The following is a 21,802-nucleotide window of genomic DNA, read 5'->3' as shown; positions in this document are numbered from 1 at the left end:
ACAACCTCATGAGAGAGATATAGATGAAACCCCTGGTGACAAACAAGGCCAGTAAAGTAAATCAGCTGTCTTGAGATCACACCGCTGACTAGTGATGACATCAGGATTTGAACCCTGGTCTTCTTGTCCCAGCAGATAGAGTACCAGGCCTGGAGTTCAAATCTGGCACTTACCAGCTGTGTGACCCTGGGCAAGCCATCTGACCCTGTTTGACTCAGTTTCCTCATCTGTAAAATGAGCTGGAGAAGGAAATGGCAAACCACTTCAGCATCTTTGCTAAGACAACCCCAAAGAGTCAGACATGATTGAAAAACGACTGAAAAACAAAGTGCTCACAAGTATAAGATTGTCAACCTTTTCTCCATGATCGCTGAGAGTCGGGGATTAAGAAATAACAGCTCCCATAGGGACTGAGGCATGTTAAGTGACTTACACTGGGTCACCCAGCTAGTTTCTGAGGCAGTAATCAAACCTAGGCCTTCTTACTCCGGGTGCAGTCCCATGTCCACTATATCTTACTACCCTTTTGTTCAAAAAAGGGGAGGAGGGGATGAATATAAATGCCTAGAACTGTTTGATGAACTGCTATGGAAAACCTTGCAACATGGATAGATATGACTGTGTTGTGAGAGAGAGAGAAAGCACAGAGAGCGAGAGACATTGAGAGAGAAGGCAGAAATAGAGAGATAAAGGCAGAGAGAATGCATGAACCCATCAGAGACAGCAGAAAAGGACCTGGAGGAGAGAATCAGCATATGCTTCCCCATCCTCAGACAGGTTCAGGTTCACTACCATCACTCTGAATAGAAACTAGGAGCGGTTGTTTTGCACACAGAATAGTAGAGCCTTTTGAAACTATCTAGTCTAATGCTTTCATTTAGCAGAGAAAGAAACTGAGGCATGGAGAAGTAAAGAGATGTGCTTGTGGTCACTACGGAGTAAAATGCAGCTCTGATCCCTAGACCACCACGTTGCATCAAGTTTCCTCCTCTTATACTCCAGGTTTCCTGGTATCTGCACTCCAGTCATTCTTGATCTTGGAAAATTCACCATCATGGGTCTTCAAAGGCAAGAGCCCTCCAGGGATGAGCTTTGGAAAGGCTTGGGTCTTTAGGGAAGATTGAATGGTTTTCCCTTTCAGTGACAACCTGGGGAGGGGAGGGGGGGTTAGTCACAGTACTGCTCCCAGAGGGCATCACTGCCTGCCAGCAGAGGGGAGAAGGAAGCACCCAAACAAAGCCAGGAGCAGTAGATGCTGCCAAAAGCCCCCTATCTGGCAGGGACCCAGCCCGGGGAACAAGGCACACGATTCCAAAGGAGACAGCTCCCTGAGGGTCGACAGATCCCAGGATTTCTCTGCCAGTCAACAGGGGCTCAGGCAACCAGTGAGGAAAGAGACTGAACCAAGATGCTCTGTTCTGTCAAGCACTGGGAAACCTTTGTGTCTTTTCCTCTCTGGATTTGGAGATGCCAGTGCTGAGGTCCCTGGTGGCTGTGTTTTTGTCTCCTCTTTCAGGCTGAGCTATTCTAAGTGAGAAAAGTTTCTTAGGGTCACAGGCAGAACTCTGATGCTTGTCCTCAGGGAGAGACAGTCCAAGGTGCCTAACTGACCCTGGAGAGACCTTTTTCTATCTCACTTGAAAAACTTTTCTCCAGCTGGCAATTCTGCGTTCTTCCCTGTGCAGGCCAGGCATTTCCAGGCCTAGAAGGCCTGTCTCCAGGCCTAGAAGGCTCACTTGTCTCTAAGGCTTCAACCCCCAATCATCCTCTATGCCTCTGCCCTGGGGCTGACTTAAGGACACAACAATGGTAGGCAACTGGGCTCAAGCCTTAATTGTCCTTTACTCTGAAGCCTCCTCTCAAAGAGACTGGATTTCTCCTAAGTTTTCTCCCACTTCCCTCCACCCACCCCTTCATTCCCCTGCCCCAGATACACAGCATTGATCACGGTTCTCTTAAATAAAGTGGCCCAGCCGGATATCTGAGCTCTTGCCTATTGATTGGGAGCTCAAGCACCTTCCTCCCTTTCCCCTGTGCATCTCCATCCCCTTCCACCCCCTCCTCTTCCTTTTCCCTTACTGCAGAGCTCCTCTTTTCTCTTCCCAGCACCAGGTAGCTCTTACTGAGAATCCATCTTTAGCATCCCGTGAATCTCCAGGGATTTTCAGGGGGGCAGCTTCCTTTCTCTGTTCCAGGCCCTCTCATACTTTCTTATTCTCATCATCAATCCTTCTCCCTCACACTCTTACTGTTCCACATCCCCAAACTCATCCTCCTTCATTCACAACATCCTTCTCTCTTTAGCTCTCATCCACACCCTCCTGTCTCATTTGCAGGAAACCAAAAATCAGGAGTTCTTGGTTCGAATCCTGTCTGTTACAAAGAGCTGTGTGACCTCGGGCAAAAATCACCTCTCTGTTAACTCGGTTTCTCCATCTGTAAACCAAAAGGGTCAATTGTCCTTGAGGCTCTCTGAGAGTGCCGGTAGCTCCAAAGTTCTAATCACTCTCCTCCCAAAATCTTTTTAACCTCTTTGTGTCCTGGAGCAATATGGTACAACCTGGGGACCCCTTCTAAAAATAATAGTTTGTTGCCTATATTCATAAATAAGAGAAATGTTCTATTTCAATTAGATGTGTGCAAAAACAAAGATGTAATTTTTCCCATCAAAGTTCATGGACACCCTGAAATCTATCCATAGACCCTTGGGGATATCTATGAACCTCAGGTTAAGAACCTCTGTTCTAAGGTTATGGTAAGAACCAAGAGAAGGGAATGAGATTATTTCAGACTCTCCTAGAAAAAAAATTACAAAGATCCCATCATAGCCTCTCCTGCTTGCTTGAAAGTAGTGATTTAAAGCAAGAAACCTGGGAATCTCTTCTCATTACCGGAAGCTCTCCATCTTGTGATATGTGTATGTGAACCAATAGGCAAGTATATGAAACATTTGGAGTTCTTTGGAAGAATTATGCATGCAATTTCACCATGGATGTGTGTGTGTGTGTGTGTGTGTGTGTGTGTGTGTGTGTGTGTTAAGGGAAATTAGGTGGGGCAGCAAATAGAGCACCCAGCCTGGAGTCGGGAGTCAGAAGAAACTTATCTTTCTGAGTTCAAATCTGACCTCAGACATTTACTAGCTGTATGACCCTGGACAAGTCACTTGATCTTGTTTGTTCCTCATCTGTAAAATGAGCTGGAGAAGGAAATGGCAAACCACTCTAGTATCTTTGCCAAGAAAACCCCAAGTATTGTCACAGAGTTGGACACGACTGAAGACAGATAGATTGATTTTTTTTAGTTCTGTTGAGTTGAATGACCTTGAACAAATCACTTAATTTCTTTGAACCTTATTTCCCAAATCCATAAAATAAAAATGGCTAGATTGGCCCAACAAAGCTGGGTATGGTTTTGATACACACACACACACACACACACACACATTTTTCTGGTCAGATCTCTGATTTTCCTTAAGAGAAACAGATTCCAGATGAGGAATGTCCACCACAAATTCAGATTGGTACTTTTTCAGCATCTTATAATCTTAAAGAGTTGCCTAGGCCATAGGAAGTTGAAGTGATCTGCCCAGAGTCACACAGGTAGTATGGGTCAGACAGAAAATTCAAACCACGGTCTTCCTGACTCCTAGGCCAGCTCTCGACGCACAGTGCCACACTGCCTTTCCAAGATGTAGGGAGAACAAAAAATGAAATAATAGTTGTGAAAGCCAGTTAAAAGTACAGGTGTCATGTAAGTACAACGCCATTATAAGATACTTAGGGGCAGCTGGGCAGTGCAGTGGATAGAGCATTGGGCCTGGAGACAGGAAAACCTGGGTTCACATCCAGCCTCAGACACTTACTAGCTGTGTGACTTCATGCATAAAATGAGGCTAATCATAGCCCCACTCTCTCAGGATTGTTCTGAGGATCCAAAGAGATACAAACTGTACAGTGCTTAGCACAGTGCCTGGCACATAGTAAGTACTACATAAATGTTAGCTATGATTATTATAAAAACACGTAACTTAGAAACCATAAATCTCCCCCCCTCCCCCACACACATATCACAAGATAGAGAGCTTCTGGTAAGAAGAAATCTGCAGGTTTCTTGCTTTAAATCACTAATTTCAAGCAAGCAGGAGAGGCTATGACAGGATCTGTGTAATTTTTTTTCTAGGAGGGCCTGAAATAATCTCATTCCTTTCTCTTTCCAAGCTGTGAGATAAACCACATTTTTTTCCCAAACGGCCCCCCCCACACACACACACATGCATTCAGATGGGGAAGGTGGAAGGAATGACCTTGGTGACCTTTGTTACTTCAGAAGGATGGGATCCAGAAAATTCACTGGATCTCAAGAGGATAAGATGAGCCAGCTATATAGGGACGTGTAGCATGATGTAGTAAGCAGCATTCAAGTCTTTTTCCTTCTCTCCTCTCTTCCTCACCTCCCCCTACCCTATGTACACTCCAGCTTTTTCCCATTCCAGAGGGAATCCTGGACTACGAAGCTTTGAAGTCAATCCATGAGAATGTGTTTAATTGCCACTGAATTCCCAGTGGTTTACTTTGAATGGAGAAGGGAGAGAGAAAGAAAGAAAGAAAGAAAGAAAGAAAGAAAGAAAGAAAGAAAGAAAGAAAGAAAGAAAGAAAGAAAGAAAGAAAGAAAGAAAGAAAGAAAGAAAGAAAGAAGGAAGGAAGGAAGAAGGAAGAAAGGGAAGGAAGAAAAGGAGAGAAGGAAAGAAGGAAAGAAGGAAAGAAGGAAAGAAGGAAAGAAGGAAAGAGAAAGAAAGAAAGAAAGAAAGAAAGAAAGAAAGACCGAGCACTGTTCAAAGAAATCCTGAGCAAATCGGTAAGGAAGTTTCAGGTAAGAGAGAAACAAAACAGAAAAGAATTTTAAAAAAAAGAAAGAGAAAAGTAGAGAAACAGAAATAAGGAAAGAAAGAGGAAAGAGAGAAGGGAGGAGGAAGAGAAAAAGGAGAAAGAACAAAAGAGCCAGGGGAGCAAGAAGGAAAAGCAGCAGCATCTTGGGCCAACCATAGCAATCCACTTCCTCCAGGATGAGCGCCTTTTCCCCATGGACTGTCACAGTAAAGAGGTCACTTATCATTCATTGAGTCTAAAGTCTTAGTCTTTAGTCTGAATGTGGAATGGAGGGTGTGAAGGGAAAAGGACTAACCCAACATGGGGTCATAGGACAATTGTTTGTGGAATTAATTTAGAACCTTGGATGTCATCTCAGTCCAATCTCTTCATGTTACATATGAGAAAGGACAGAGATAGGGACTGGACCTTCAAATTTATTGATGTAGGAAAGTCTCAGATAAGGAAAATCCTTCTAACAATTCAGTCTGGAATTTTCTCTATGATTTCTAGTCTGAGAAATGCCCAAGCACTGAGGGGGTTAAGGGATTTGCATGGGGGGTCATACAACTAGTCTTGGGTCAAACAAAGGCAGGACTTGAGGCCAGGACTTCTTGCCTCTCAGGCCAGCCCTTACACACTTTATCACACTGTCTCTCACCAGTGAGGAAATTGAGGCCCACAGAGGTTAACTGATTTGCCCCAGGTCACAAAGAAAGTAAATAGCAGACCTCATATTGGAACCCAGGTCTTGTGACATCAAATCCAGTGTTTTCCCTAAGCAATTCATAGCCTAATCCCCTCAAGAGGAGAAGGGGAAGAGGACAAGGAGGAGAGGAGAAGGGCTAGCTTGGGAGTTGGATATTATCTAGTCCCAGCGTGGGTGAGGATTCTGAAGAGCAATATATTGACCTTCAATCAAGACCTTTAAAACCACATTTCCCCAATACCACCTCTCTGCCTGGAGAAAGGAGAGAAGCCCCTGAATTGTTGGTAGGGCTCATCACAGATACTGCTCATGGGGGTAGATGCTGCCTTCAACCTGTGTGAGCAGTTCAGAAGTCCTAGTTGGGGCAAATGCTACACTGGGAAGGAATTCAAAAAGTTGGGGAAAGTGACTTCCCTAGACCAGGAAACTTGTAGACTGTAGACGGGTCACAGGTCAGCAGACAGAAAGATCCCCCTCCACCCCCACCCTCGTCTCACCTAGCCTCTTACCTTCCTTCAGCATCCCCACTTTGAGACATTTCATGAAGCGACATGCCTGGCAGGATTTGCGTCTCCGTTTTGTGATTTCACACTCATTCGTGGCTGGACAGCTGTATTCAATGTTCCCTGCAACAAGACACAGAGAGGTCACTCTTGGAAGGCATCTCATGGCACAGCACCTGCCCTGTCTGTCTGGCTCTCACCCATCTGTCCATCCAGAGAGGGAGAGGAGGGTGGAGGGAACCACAGGGGCCCACGTGGGTAGCTTTCTGTAGCAGTTTTTCTCAAACATTTCTCTAAGATTTCAAAACGTCTCAGTGACCCTCCTTCTCCTCCTCCTCGTCCTCCTCTCCTTCTCTTCCTCTTCTCCCCCTCCCCCTCCCCCTCCCTCTCCCTCTCCTCTTCCTCCTCCTCCATCATCATCATCAGTGAGCTGGAGAATCAAAGCCTATTAGATAGCCATGTGTTAAAAGTATGTTCCCCTTTTCAACAACAGAATTAGGGGCAATTCTTTTTGGCCAGAATCACCTGGGAGGGGAAGAGCTGCAGACAAACACCTTTGTTGGTCTCAGCTTCAATATCCTAACCCCTTCAGGGAAGTCATTGAGAGTCTGAGCCTTAGCTTCTGTGGCCCATGAAAGACCTAAGCCTGGTTCCCTAACACTTCATGAACCGCCTGCTATCTTCGCAGCCTGGCTCCAGGGCACCTCTGAAACAAAATGGGGGGCCAAAGCACTAAGTTGCTTGAGCCAACTCCCTGGGCTTCCCTGACCTGGGACAGCCTTGTGAAGTGACTATCGTTGCTATTTTAATTGCGTCTGACTCTTCATAACCCCATTTGAGATTTTCTTGGCAAAGATACTGGAGGGGTTTGCCATTTCCTTCTCCAGTTCAGTTTACAGATGAAGAAACTGAGAAAAACATGGCTAAGAGACTTGCCCAGGGTCACACAGCTAGTAAAATATCTGAGACCAGATTTCGACTCGAGAAGATAAGTCTGCCTGATCCGCAGCTCTGTGCTCTATCCACTGTACCGCCTACGTTCCCATTGTGAGGTGACTGGTCTCTGGAAATTCAGTTTCCTGTCTCCAGCATCTCTCCTCACATCCTGAACCAGCCTAGGTCCTATAGAGCCACTCTTGGAGACCAGACTCAGCTCGACTCAATCACAAAGAGAAAACTCAATGCAGCCAATTCTCAATTATCCATGGGTCACTTTCCCCACAATAAATGCAAACTAATTTCACATGGGAGGAAGTTAAGCATAATTAGGAAAGTAAAACCAGATAATATATTCTAAAGGCAAATATAAATGCTCTGGGGAGATGCCACCGCTTTGGAGTAACCATACCATAGAATTAGAGAGCCTCAGAGCCAACATGGACCCCAGAAATCATCTAGGACAGGAACTCTCAACCCGGGGCCCACAAACTTTTTAAAAGATAAGTCAATAGTTATACTCCAATATAATTTGCTTCCTTGCTAATCCTGCATGTTTGATTTTTTTTTAATTTTTTAAATTTTTTTTGGAGAGGGGAAGGCAGGGCAATTGGGGTTAAATGACTTGCCCAAGGTCACACAGCTAGTAAGTGCACCAAGTGACTGAGGCCAGATTTGAACTAAGGTCCTCCTGACTCCAGGGCTAGTGTTCTACTCACTGCACCACCTTGCTACCCCATGCATGTTTGATTTTATGTATTTTAAAACATTATTCTGAGAAAGGGTCCATAGTTTTCACCAGCTGCCAAAAGGGTCCATGATACATAAAAGCTTCAGAAGCTTTGATCTAGTCCAGTGACTTCCATTTGGAAGTTACAGACAATGGTCCAAAGGGCTTATACTAAAAATTCAATGGTACCTTGAACAGTAAATAACTGCAGACTATTATGAATAGCATATTAAATTATCCTGGAGGTTCACAACACATTTTTATTTTCTTGAAAGTGGTTCAAGGAACAAAAACCTATGGGAAACACTGATCTTTGACCAACCTATTCCTGAACAAAATTCCTCTCTAAAATGCCCCTGACATTCGAGCATCTAGCCTCTTCCTGAAAGTCTTTGGTAATGGGGAATTAACTCCTCTTCAAGGTAGCCCATTCTATTTTAGGGAGTCTTTGCTTATCCCTGCACCCATTCATGTCTGCCTCCACATCCCCACCTGAACTCATTAGGCCATCTAACTGAGGTAGGACTATATAGTAATAAAATTATGAAAATGTCACCACCAGGATGCACAGTGCATGGAGATCCTGAGATCTAACATGACCACAAAGTCCACATTACAGGGTTTGGAGTACGGCGCCCACTCTGCCCAAATTTGGAAAATCTGTGTGAAATTTTCTGACCTTCTCTACCGGAGAAAAAGTCTGAATTATTATGGTACCAAAAGATAAACTATATTGATATTATACAATACTATTCATATATTTATGCATTTCTAAGTTTCTCAAGTTTTTCCATGTCATCTGCTGGCTTCCGTGTGTCATCTGAGGCTTCCAAAAAACTCCCCCAAATTCCCATTTAATTTCTTATGCTGACCTGCAATATATCGAGACCACAATGGGGAAAGTCGTGATGTGGAAGGGATAACTGTATTCTAAATGACTTTGAACGAAGGATGCACATCTACCCTTGGCTCCACATTGAACTCATTGTGCACAGACAACATATAATTAGCCTATAAGCTTTTATCTCTTCATCCTCAGCAGTTCCATTAGTTCTTTTTGGGAAACTGACACCCAGAAGGATGAAGGTACTTGCCTTAGGTTATAGCGTGGCCTAGAGGCAGAGCCAAGGTTAGAACCTATGCTTCTGGACTCCTCGTCCTGTTTTTTTCTTTTTAAATTTATTCTGTGTTCTTTCTATGACACCACATTGACATTTTACTTTGGTACAGAGTTGCTAGGCCGCAAAATGTTTCTTTCTGGGAGGTGCTACTTATCAGCTGTGTGACCATGGTCAAGTCACTATCAGTTTCTTTATTTATAAAATTGAAATAATATCCATAGCGGGGTATCTATGTGGTGTAGTGGATAGAACACTGCCCTTAGAGTCCCACCTCAAACATTTAATCATTGTGTGACCTGGAAAAAATAATTTAACCTCTGTCAGTCTCAGTTTTCTCATCTATGTGATGGGGATAATCATAGCACTTTCCTCACAGAGGCATTGTGAGAAATAAATGAGATAACCCTTGAACAGTGTTTCGTAACCTTAATTAAATTCTAGTGCTAGTGGGAGTAGGAAAAAGAGGCGGATGGCAGCAGCTAGGCGGCAGAGTGCATAGAGCTCTGAACCTGGGAACTCAGGAAGACCTGAGTTCAAATCTCATCCCAGAAACATGCTAGCTACATGACCCCTGGTCAAGTCATTTAACCACCATCTGCCTTAGCTTCCTTATCTGTAAAACAGGGATGTTAATAGCCCTTCCTTCCCAGGGTTGTTGTGAGGACCAAAAGCATTATGTAAATATTAGTTATAATTATTAGTTGTATCAAGACTCAGATGAGACAATGTATGTGAAATGTTAGATAAATGTCAGCTGTTATTAATAGCACTTATACTGCCTTGTGGCATCTCTTGTTATGGTTATCTTATGTTTTATCTAATTGCTGTGTCATCATGGAAGTGGTACAACAAAATGGGTGCTGCTGGTTGGGGTGTGAGGAAGACGGATCTACTCCTCCTGACTTTGCTGTCACTGTGGTCGTGTTTGCCCGCTGCGGGTAAAAGCAAAACCAGCCACAAGAGACTGGTGGCTGTGGTGAGTCTGTGGACCAGGGCTCCCACCATCAGCAAAGAATCACGGCATCTCAGAATCTTAGAATTAAGAGGGACCCACTGTACATGGAAACAGCCACATCATGTGATGACTGACTTTGATAGACTTGGCTCTTCTCAGCAGTGAAAGGACCTAAAACAACTCCAAAATACTCATGATGGAGAATGCCACCCACATCTAGAGAAAGAAATATTGAATCTGAATCCAGATCGAAGAAGACTGTTTGCTCTCTTTTTTTGTTTTGTTCTGTTTTGTCTTGTTTTTTTCTTTCTCGTGGTTCCTCCCATTTGTTCTAATTCTTCTATACAACATGACTAATGTGAAAATATATTTAATAAGAATGTATATGTAGAGCCTATATAGGATTGCATACTGTCTTGGGGAGGGGTGAGGGGAGGGAGGCAGAGAAAATTTAAAACTTATGGAAGTGAATGTAAAAAACTAAAAATAAAGAAAGAAAGAATTAAGAAGGACCTCAGAGGTCATTTGGGTCAACCTCAATCCAAATTTTGAATCCCACGTACAACCTCTCTGGTCATCCGCTCCTACTCATACACTAAGGATAGGGAACTCACTACCACTCCATCCCATTATGAAACAGTTCTAGTGGTTAGGAAGATTTTTTTCTTATGTTGAGTCAAAATCTGACTCTCTGTAACTTCCATATGCTGTTCCCACTTCTTCCCTCTGAGGCCAGATCTAATCCTTTGACCCTTTCAATAAGTATTCACTTCTATAGGCTTGACACCCTAGATTCTTTCCATTTTCACAAGGCATGATTTGGAATCCCCTCACCATTTTTTTTTGCCTTGTTCTAGGTACATTACAGTTTGTCAGTTCTAAAATGAAGCATCAAGAACTGAACAGAATATTCCAGACATGGCCTGATGAGGTGAGGAAACACTATTTTTCTCATTCTAAGCATGATGCTTCTATTGATTAGAACCCATTAGTTTCCCCGGGTCCAACCTCCTGAGAGCAGGTGGGAAGAGGGTCGGTAGCAACAGCCTAAGTAAAGTTCTTGGCCCTTTAGGGTCCAGACTGGGAATGAGGGTGGGGGTAGGGGAGGGTGAAGGTCCTGATTTTATTTGTTTATTTATTTATTTATGTCCCTTTCAATTTGTTTTATGGGCCTGGCGGCTGGCTGCCAGCAAAGCCTGCTGGTAGCTTTGTCTTGTAATTTCGGTAAGTGCCCCATGATAAAGTGATGAGATTACCTCATCAGAATTCCAGCAGTCTCTCAGGGGCAGGCAGTCACACGTCCTGCTTCATATTCCTGTATGCTAAGAAAGGGGGTGACTGGGGAGAGCTGCAAGGCTGGGGGAAGTGCTAATGGGCAGGGGTAGGAGGGTTTCAGAGGTCCTTGCATGGGTTACATGCATTCATGGCAGGATGACTATATGTCAAGTATTACCTGAACATGTAAAAACCAGGCCGAGCAAGACAGCTTAAAATTTTCTAGCTGTGACATTTAGAGGAAGTGGCATCCAGTTTGAGATTTTTTTTTTAATATCAAAACTTCAGTGGCCCATGCATTGCTTCACCTCAAAGCTCTGGGGTGGGGTAGGAAGGCATAGAACCAGGCCTGGGTTTGTATGTAAGTGTCCTCAGATACAACAGGAATCTAATCTAAAAAAAATGCACTTTGAGGCCTTCTCTTATTGTAGTGGGGACCATCCCATGCAGTACGGATGAGGGTGGGCCTATGGCGCCATTTCCCTTCATGGTATTCTAGCTAAACAGGACTATCCATCTTCCAAAATTTGTCTCTGATTTGTGTATTTTTGGATACTGTATCCTACTCCTGATATGTCTTTCTTTCACCTCTTCTTGCTATATTTGGAGTCAGAGGGCATAGATTGATACCCTGACTCAACTGCTTCCCAGCGGTGTGATCTTAGATAAAACACTCCGTTTCCTCATTTGTGAAAATGAAAGGATCAGACCAGATTGCTTTTAAAGTCCTTCCACCTATGAATCTATGATCCTTTTAACCTCTTTCTTGATACTCCCAACCAAAAATATTCTTTCTGTTATGAACTGTCACAGTACTTTCTGAATTTATTGTTTCCTATTTTGTTTGATAATTATTTTCTATTTCTTATCACTCCCTGCTTCCTTGTAAGGTTCTTGAAGGTAGGAACTATGTGTTATTCATCTTCGTAGGCCCCCAGGGCAGCTACGTGGTGCAGCGGATGTTGTGCTTGGCCTGGAGTCACGAAAACTCATCTTTGTGAATTCCAATCTGACCTCAGATACTTATTAGCTGTATGACCCTGGGCAAGTCATTTAACCCTGTTTGCCTCAGTTTCCTCATCTGTAAAATGAGTTAGAGAAGGAAATGGAAAACCAATCCAATATCTTTGCCAAGAAAACACTAAATGGGATCATGGAGTTAGAAAGGACTGAAAGGACTGAACAACAACCAACCAACAGGGCCTCGAACTTGATAGCTGCTAAGTCTATTGACTTATGGATACGGCTGAGTCTTCCTGAAGATCTGACCCACTCTGCTTCTACCCCTCATGAGATACCCAGGTTCCCTGTCATCCTGGACTGAACTAATGAAGGCTCATCTTTCAAGGATTATCTTCAACAGCTATCAATGAACATGCATGGGACAATGGCTTATCTTAGATGCAGTGAATTATGGGAGTGGAATGGGGACTCTGTATTCTCAGAGACAGGATATGCAAATCTTGAAACCATTTGGGAGCCAAGGAGTTAAAGAAATTTGCAGGTGTCAGGGATCAGGTTGGGGGAGGAGCGAATTTTGGGTAGCAGCTGGCACAGATACAAGAATGGGCCTCTCTAGTTTTAAAAATAACCTTGCTATTGTCAGTGTTATCATTTAGAAATGTATAGCTTCAGTATTATTCCCATTTTATCTCAAGAAATAGCCTCCACAAAGTCCTACTCTGATGCTCCATTGTGGTGTGGAGATGACCTTGGGTTGCTGAAGGTTTTGCCAACTGAGTAAAAGTTCCGGTAGGTTCTACTACACTGGTAAGGTTTTGAGCATGACTCTAGCAACAGACTATGCTTTCCAGGGACCAGGCTACCTGAATTTGTCAAATCTCACTAGTGAAGTGTCCCTTTGATGATTCTCTGACCCTGGCAAGCCATGAAACATCAAAAAATCACAAAACTGATCATAGTCTTGCATGGCATCTTTTTTCTATGGTGATGGTGCCCCAGTGGTGAAAAGATGGTGGAGTAGTATTAGGTGTTAAGAATTGTGCGATTTTAGACCATCTATAAACATTAATTAAATCAATCAATTAATTAAATATATTATAATATACAATTAATTAAATTAATTATAATGCAACAGTTAGATGTCTCAGTGGATAGAGTGCTAGGCCTGGAGTCAGGAGTTCAGACCTGAGTTCATATCTGACCTCAGGCACTTATTAGCAGTGTGACCCTAGGCAAGTCACTTAACCCTGTTTGCCTCAGTTTCTGTGAAGTGAGCTGGAGAAGAAAATGGCAAACTCCTCCAGTATCTTTTCCAAGAAAAGCCCTAAAAGGGTCACAAAAAGTCAGACGGGACTGAAAAACAACTCAACAACAATAAAAAACGTTAATTTAGCTGTTGGTACCCTAAATGTAAGATCCTTGTCTAGGGAACCAATAAATGGACACCCCTATAGGAAGAGATTATATTCATCTTAATATTCTTACTATAATAATAATAATGATAACATTTTATGGAGTGCATTGAAGTTTGGAAAACGTTTTACAAATATTATCTTGTTTTATCTTCAAAACAACCCAGGGAAGTGAGTGCCATTTTACAGATGAGGAAACTGAGGCAAGCAGGGTTAAGTGACTTGCTCAGAGTCACATAGCTAGTAAGTGTCCGAGGCAAGATTTGAACTCAGGTCTTCCTGACTTGAGGTTTAGCACTCTCCTCATTATGTGACCTAGCTACCTCTCAGCAACTATAAACAAAACTGGAAGAAAAAAGGGAGATGCAACTCAAGGGACAGATGGCTCACACACAGATTCCTGAAGACTAAGAGAGTTGGAAAAGTTCATTGCAATCAAAGGCAACAAGAACCATTTCAACCAGTCCTCCCAATGTTCTTATTATAGAAGATAATGGGTTGATGGCATCAACATTTCAGAGTCCCCTAAATGGCATCTGTAGTCACTCAATAGAGTTCACTCTGACTGTATACCCTGGAAAGGCCAGGTCAATGAGGAATGCCTACACACACTTGGATGGACACAGAGCGCTTGCCCCTTGATGTGTACGGCTGAGTCCTAATTAGTGGAAATAAGGAATTCCCTGAAGTGGCCACATCATTCCAATGCACATGGCATATTTCAGTGACCGACATCCAGTAAGCACTTAATAAAGGCTTTTCTAAAAATGGCTGCAGTCAGGAGTTGCTGGACACTCCTAGAAGCCAGTGAGCCATTCATTCATTCATTCATTGTCTGTAACTCATTCATTCATTCATCCCTTTGTTCATTGCCATCCATTGATTCATTCATCCAGCTAGTTCCTGATTAGCATAACTTTCAGTTGTACCAGTCAGCCAGTCAACAAACAACTGTTGAGCATCTGTGATTTTTGTGGCCTGTGCTGTGCCCACTACCTGTGTAGGGCAGGTCGATGATGTATTGGGTAAAGGGCTGGGAAGACCCAAGTTTAAATATTGCCTCAGACACTTTACTAACTGTGTAACCTTAGGAAAGTCACTTAGTGCTCTCTCTCTCTCTCTCTCTCTCTCTCTCTCTCTCTCTCTCTCTCTCTGTGTCTCTCTCTGTCTCTCTCTATCTCTCTCTCTCTCTCTCTCTCTCTGTATCTCTCTCTCTCTCTCTCTGTATCTCTCTCTCTCTGTCTCTGTCTCTGTATCTCTCTCTGTCTCTCTGTATCTCTCTCTCTCTGTCTCTCTGTCTCTGTCTCTCTGTCTCTCTGTCTCTCTGTCTCTGTCTCTGTCTCCCTCTTTCCTCATCTGTAAGATGGTGATGATAACAACACCTGTGTGCTGGGGCTGTTCTGAGGACTAAATGAGATATTTGTAAACCACTTTACAAACCTCAAAGTGCCATATAGATGCTAGCCATCATTATTATCATAATAAGTCGATTAATATGTTCTATTACTGGAGGAGGGTATTCTGTACCATTAGTCTATGGGCAAGGATCTCATAGGTAGAGTATGGAAATGCTAGCTTTTATTATTCCTATAATTACAATTATAGTATAATTATGATTATTACATTTTTTCCTTCTCCTACTTAATCTTTTCCTTCCTTTCTTCCAGCCCTGACTCTCGTCACTTCCATGGGCTCCTTGCCCTTCCCTCCTTTCTCGGAAGGCCTGAATCCTTTCTAGGATCTGTGCATCTAACTGAGCTAACTTCCAAAAGGACTAACCCAGAGGTCAGTCAAAACAACTTGATTAAGCCCAGTTTTAGGGCAGCTAGGAGGCACGCTGGATAGTGCCAGGGCTGGAGCTGGGCAGACTTATCTTCCTGAATTCAAATCCGGCCTCAGATACTTGATAGCTATTTGACCTGGGCAAGACACTTAACCTTGTTTGCCTCAGTTTCTTCATCTGGAAAATGATCTAGAGAAGGAAAAGGCAAACCACTCCAGTATCTTTGCAAAGAAAGCTCCAAATGGGGCCATGAAGAGTTGGACATGACTGAAAATGATTGAACAACAAAAAAGTCCAGCTTTGGGATGGCAAGAGGGCCTTAATTAACAGCTATTGGGATCTGACAGCAATGGGAAGGGTCAGGAGAATCCTAGGATTTTTCCTTGGAAAACAAATTGTTTCTATCTCCCATTTCATCTTTTTGTTTGTTTGTCTGTCTCTAATATAATAGTTTATAGCCAATTTCCTATTCTCTCACCCTTCTACTTTTATTTTAAAAAACCCAAAGGACCAAAAATAAAAAAACAGAAGTTAAATGAGAAGGGAGGGAGAAGAAATATGCATACTATGAAGAGTACTTGTTCTTCAGTCATGTCTGACTCCTCATGACCCCAAGGATCATAGGACATCCATATGGTCCATGGGTTTTTCTTGGCAAAGAGTGGTTTGCTGTTTCCTTCTCCAGTCGATTTTATAAATGAGGAAGCTGAAGCAAACAGGTTTAAGTGACTTGCCCAGGGTAGCAAAGCTAGCGTCTGAGGCCAGATTAGAACTAGGGTCTTCCTGACTCCAGGCCCAGCACTTTATCTACTCAGCCACCTAGCTGCACCCATGAAGTATACTAGACATGGATAAAAAAGACTCAGAGGCCCTAGACTGGAAATAAGGCTCTATGCTACTTCTTGGCTCTAGGAAGCAGCTAAAACACTAAACCTGGAATCAGGAAGCCCCTGAATTCAAATCTGGCCTCAAATACTTACTAAGCTGTGTGACCCTGAGCTAGTCACTTAGCCTCTGTTTGCCTCAGTTTTGTCATCTGTGAAGTGGACATAATGATAGCACCTATCTCACAGGCTTGTTGTAAGGATGAAATAGTATTTGCAGAGTGCTTAGCACAGTGCCTGACACATAGTAGGTGCTATATAAATACTTATTTCCTACCCCTTCTCTCCTACTTACTATCTAGGTGACTAGGTAAGTCACCTAACTTCTCTGGCCTCAGCTAACTGCACTGCAAAATTAGAGGGTTAAAGCAGATAACTTCTAAAGCCCTTATTAGATCTAAATCTGTGAAATTAGCTGTGCATTTTTTGGCAAATCACTTCTCCTTTTGGGGCCTCTGTTTCCTCATATGTAAAAGGAGAAGTTGGGCTGGATAAGGGGCTCTTGAGGTCTATGGATTAGTTTTTTAAAGCTAAAAAATTTTGATAATTCTATTTCAGCATAATTGCTTTCTTTTGTAAGTTCATTGGTGTTTTGTTTTGTATATTTAAAAACATCATTCTGAGAAGGGGTCCATGGACTTCATGAGGCTGCCACATGGGATGATAATAATTAATAATAACAACAACATTTAGGTATCATTTTAAGGCTTGTAAATTACAGGCTTTTTTAAAAGGCTAAGAATCGCTGGGCTTTCTAGCTCCAATGTTCTGCATTTGTAACCTTTTGATCAAAGCCACCAAAGCTGAGAGCTTTCTGGGACAGTGTATGCTTATACATACAGCCCTTGGGGAAGCCACGAGGGGACACTTGGCAGTGAAGTGACTCTTGGATTACAGCATTTCCCAAAGAGATCAAGAAAAGCAGAGGGAAATCAGCTCCAACAATCCCATCCGCTCCTGGTGCCAGACACCACCCTTGTGTCGTTCTAGCGTCTGCCTGTTTTGGAAAGGTTTTATCTCTAAACGCCCATGTGTGTCACTGAACTCATCTCCCCTTGGATCAGCCAATGTTTTCCAGGACAAAAGGCCTTGGAAGTGATCCAGAACGACTTGGATCTAGACAAGCACCAGCCAAGCAGACCCCACTTCTGATAACTGATCAATCACCTCCTGCCATTGCTTCTCCTTGGGGAAATATTCTTTCCAGTCTCATATCAGGACCCAAAGTGAAAAACAAAAGCATTTTGAAGGTCTCCCTTCTGCCTCCCTCCCCACTACAACCTTGCCCACTCTTCCCTTTTTCTGTAAATAAATAAAAGATGCTGGAGCCATATTTGGCTGCCATGTGAGCTGGTGGCCTACCAGTTCAATGCCATGTCTGGTCAGTGTATACCTCCAGATCCCCCAAAGCAATTCCGTTAGGGAAAATACCCCCATGTCACATCAAAGCCTCACCTAATGCTATATTCCCCTTCCCGAAGAAAGGAAAGGAAGCTAAATTCCACTTAGGCAGGCTTGGGTTGGCTTTGCTGGGCCAATTGGGATTATGAAATCATAAAAGACCTAAGAAGTCATGTAATAAAATCCCCCTCATTCAGTATGAACATCTACACCTTGGAAATTGGAAAATGCTACAAATCAGGGTTTGACTTATTGTTTTGTTGACTAGACTTAAAAGAGCTATGGAGAAAATGTTAATAATGCAAATTCAACTTAAAAATGTGTTGGGAATAAATTTTTTTTTTCCCAGCCAGTTAAACATTTACCAGTACACCACGGAGCAGCTACATGACACAGCGAATGCTGGGTCTGAAGTTAGGAAGACTCATTTTCCCAAATTCAAATCTGGCCTCAGACACTTACTAGCTGTGTGACCTGGGGCAAGTCACTTAATCCTGTTTGCCTCAGTTTCTCCATCTGTAAAATGAGCTGGAGAAGGAAATGGCAAACCACTCCAGTATCTTTACCAAGAAAATCCCAAATGGGGTTGTGAAGAGTTGAATATGACTTCAATAGTACACCACTAATTATACTTTATCTCTCAGCGAAGTTCCACCACCCTCCTTCCCTTTCCTCATTCCCAAGGCTGGGAAGAACCTCTAAAGTTGGCCGATACAAAGGTGATCTCCAGGAGTCATTCTCTCAGAAGATTTTATCTCCAGGTCCAATTCCCACTTCTATGTGGACATTCAATTCAATTGAATCTGACAGACATTATAAAGCACCTACCATGTGTAAGATACCAACAAATTTTCCCTGCTTTAATAATATATGTCCATTTTGTTTCCTGTTTCCTAGCCAATTCTCAATGGACATGGACAAAACAGGTCAGTATTCCTCTTTTAAATACTTATCAAATAAATCATGGCTGTCCAAAATGCAGCCTGTGGCAGCATGCAGCTCACAGTGAGATTTATGTGACCCACCTACAAGCATACAAATTTACATAAATGCTTTAGTAAAGGAAGCTGAGCCACAGAGCTCTCACTAAAATGGCAAATCAAAATATATTGTCTATTGTCTCAATAGAAACCTAAGGTTGGATAGCCCTGAAATAAATCCTTGGATGTTAACAAAGCCATCTCTGAACCTTTTTCTCTTCTGGCTTTTAAAAGTGTCAGTTCCTGTAGTCTTTCTTCTACACTGGCCACACTAGTCTATTTTACTGTACTTCATCAATGTGTTCCTAAATGTTGCATGTAATTTTTTTTTTGGTAAATTTAGTCCTATTTTAAGTACAAGAGAGCTAACATTTTAAATACTAAAGAAACTAATATTTTTTCCTTATTGCAAATCCCCTTGTAAAGCAAATAAATTATCTTCTGATTCATCTTTTATAAACATCCAGATTTCTGAATTATGTATTTCTTAAAAACCTCTAGATTTAGAGTTGAGAGAGACTTCAGATAGATTGTCTAATACCACTGCGCCTTTATCTTACTCTCAATCAGCATGCATTAAGCACTTAGTGTATGCCAGGCACTGTGCTAAGAGCACCGAGGATACAAAGAGAGACAAGAGACATGGTCTGTGCCCTCAAGGAGCTCATATTCTAGTGGAAGAGTGCCCCCCTAAAATATCGTACATATAAGATATATACAGCATTGTACATATAAGATATATACAGCACTCCTAGAGAGAAGGCACTAAAGGAGGGAATGGAAAAAGAGAGACAGAGAAAGAGAATACAAAAAAGAGAAAAAGGAGAGAGGAGGGAGGGAGGGAGAGAGAGGAGAGAGAGAAGAGGGAGAGAGAGCGACAGAGACAGAGAGACCGAGAAAGAGACTACAAAAAAGAGAAAGAGGAGAGAGGAGGGAGGGAGGAAGAGAGAGGAGAGGGAGAGAGACAGAGAGACAGAGAGAGACAGAGAGAGACAAGGAGAGAGAGACAGAGACATAGAGAGACAGACCGAGAGAGAACCGAAAAGGCTCCCTGCAGAAGGTAAGATTTGAGCTAAGTCTTGAAAGAAGCCAAGGAAATCCCTGAAAGCTTAGAAGAAAGTGGGGGACAGCCAGTAAAATGGCATGGAATGGAGCTATGGTGTCTTTTGTGAGGAACAGCAAATGTCAGTGGATGGAGAGTACAGATAGGAGGGAAAGGTAGAAGAAGAATATAAAAGGCAGGAAGGGACCAGGTCATCAAGGTTATTCTGGAGGCTATAGGGGCCACTGGAGTAAGGCAATGACATAAGGATGATTTGGCATCTGAATAGGGGAAAGGTTGGACTGGGGAGAAGCAGAGCCTCCAGAAGACTTTTGCAATAGTCCGTTTGTGAGGTGATGAGGGCTTGCACCAGTGGTGGCCATGTCAGAGGAGAGAGAGAGACAGTTACAAGAGATGTTGCAAAGAGAAAAATGATAAAATCTCTTGGCAAGAGATTAGATATGAGGGAGGGAGGTGAGTGTGAATTCGGAGTCAAGGATGATGCCGAGGTTTCAGAACTGGGTTGACTAAGAGGATGTTGGTGCCCTCAACAGTAATAGGAAAGTTAGAAAGAGAAGGACAATCCCAGAGAAGCTAGTCAACTTTTTAAGGTCACACATGTAGAACACTGACATATGATGTTTCCTTTCTTTTCTTCTCTAATTCCTCCATGTCCTCTAAAAGTGTGATGATCCAAACAAGATGTAATCATCTCCCATAGATTTAGTTATTGCAATGCCATACTAGCAGGATTCCTTCCTAGCACCTGCAATTCAGGCTCCCATAAGTGTCTATGGCATGCTGGTATTTGTCACATGGTGCTTGATTGCTATCAGTCTTTGACTTTGATATCAATCTTTGACTTTGAAATCAATCTTTGACCTGACTACTAACATCTTTGGCTAATATTAAAACTCTGACCTTCCCAAGGTTAGTCTTCGCTTTCTTCATCTTTCTCTTCCCTCAAATGATCATGTCAAGTTTCTATCTCTCAGTCTATCCTATTACTCTTATTTTTACTAAATTTCTTGTTTTCATAGGAATACCTTTCTAATTTAGCAGGCCATTTGGGGTTTTATTTTCTCTACTCTAGAGTTTTAACAGCTCCAACCAATGTGTGTTACCTGCAGATATGATAAACATATTCTCAATTTCTGCATCATCAAAAAGACACTGATGAGATTAAGCCTTGGGACTGGCTTCTGAAGACCCCTCTCTATTTATTCTAACTTTAACATCACAAACTGAGGTTACTGCAAGATATAGAATCATAGATGTTACGCCTAAATCAAGATGAGTACCTGAAGAAATCTGCATGTTATCAGATAGTCCCCATCCACATATGAAGAATCATTGTGAGAAGAGCTTCTTAACCTGGGGTCTATGAACTTTTTTTAATCCTGATAATTATTTCAATATAATTAGTCAGCCAATACTTAATCAATAAGCATTTATTAAACACCTACTCTGTGCCAGGCACTGTGCTAAACATTTGGGGATACAAAGAAAGGCAAAAGACAATCCGTGTCTTTGAGGAGCTCATAATCCAATTAGTTTCTCTTGCAATCCTATGTGTTTTATTTTAATACATTTGGAAATATCATTCTGAGGAATCCATAAGCTTCACCATATTGGAATTGGCGTTCGTCTCTCTCTCTGTCTCTCTGTGTCTCTCTCTCTCTCTGTCTTTCTCTCTCTCTCACACACACACCCACACACACATGTTAAGAACCATTGTTTTAGAGCCATTAAAAGTCATTGACTATCAGTTCTAATCTGAGCTAAGCAGAAATCCCATCTACTGCTTTTATAATTTCTGAAAACTTTGCTTGCAAAGCCTGAATATCTTGTGAGTATATCTTAACAGACTTATTATTTATTGGGCTTAATTAAAGTTAGAGAACTGACATTTGCATTACTAATAGCCCTCTCTCACAATGTGTTGACACTTCTATTGGTTATAGATGACCCTAATGGTTTTAATGGTTTTCTGAAATTGGGTAGATCCCACCTGGCCGTTTGCAGCTACACACAGATAGGCTTTTACCCACTGGTCTTTGGTGCGTGTATTTTGTACATTCCAGTGGCCAACGTCTTCAGCTATTCTCTGGCCCCAGTGTTTTATTTGAGGTTGACTCTTGGAATATGTGTATGATATGGGACTTTAGAAAGAGCATCAATATGGAGTCCAAAGAGCAGGATCACAGGTCTTGGCTTTGCCATTCACTAGCTCTTTGACATTA

The 21,802-nt window shown here is 42.4% G+C and overlaps 1 protein-coding gene across 1 annotated transcript in view; it reads right to left on the bottom strand.

Moving 5' to 3' along the window:
* Positions 1-21,802, bottom strand: part of ESRRB (estrogen related receptor beta) — a 245,398-nt gene that overhangs the window by 44,975 nt on the left and 178,621 nt on the right. Inside the window, exon 3 of the mRNA XM_036736273.1 lies at positions 6,084-6,200. Coding sequence (XP_036592168.1) covers positions 6,084-6,200 — 117 coding nt within the window. The remainder of the gene's footprint in view (positions 1-6,083; positions 6,201-21,802) is intronic.

Source organism: Trichosurus vulpecula, chromosome 8, assembly GCF_011100635.1.
Source record: "Trichosurus vulpecula isolate mTriVul1 chromosome 8, mTriVul1.pri, whole genome shotgun sequence".
NCBI lineage: Eukaryota > Metazoa > Chordata > Mammalia > Diprotodontia > Phalangeridae > Trichosurus > Trichosurus vulpecula.
The sequence above is the reverse complement of the archived record's forward strand: the minus strand, read 5'-3'. Positions and strand labels throughout refer to the sequence as shown.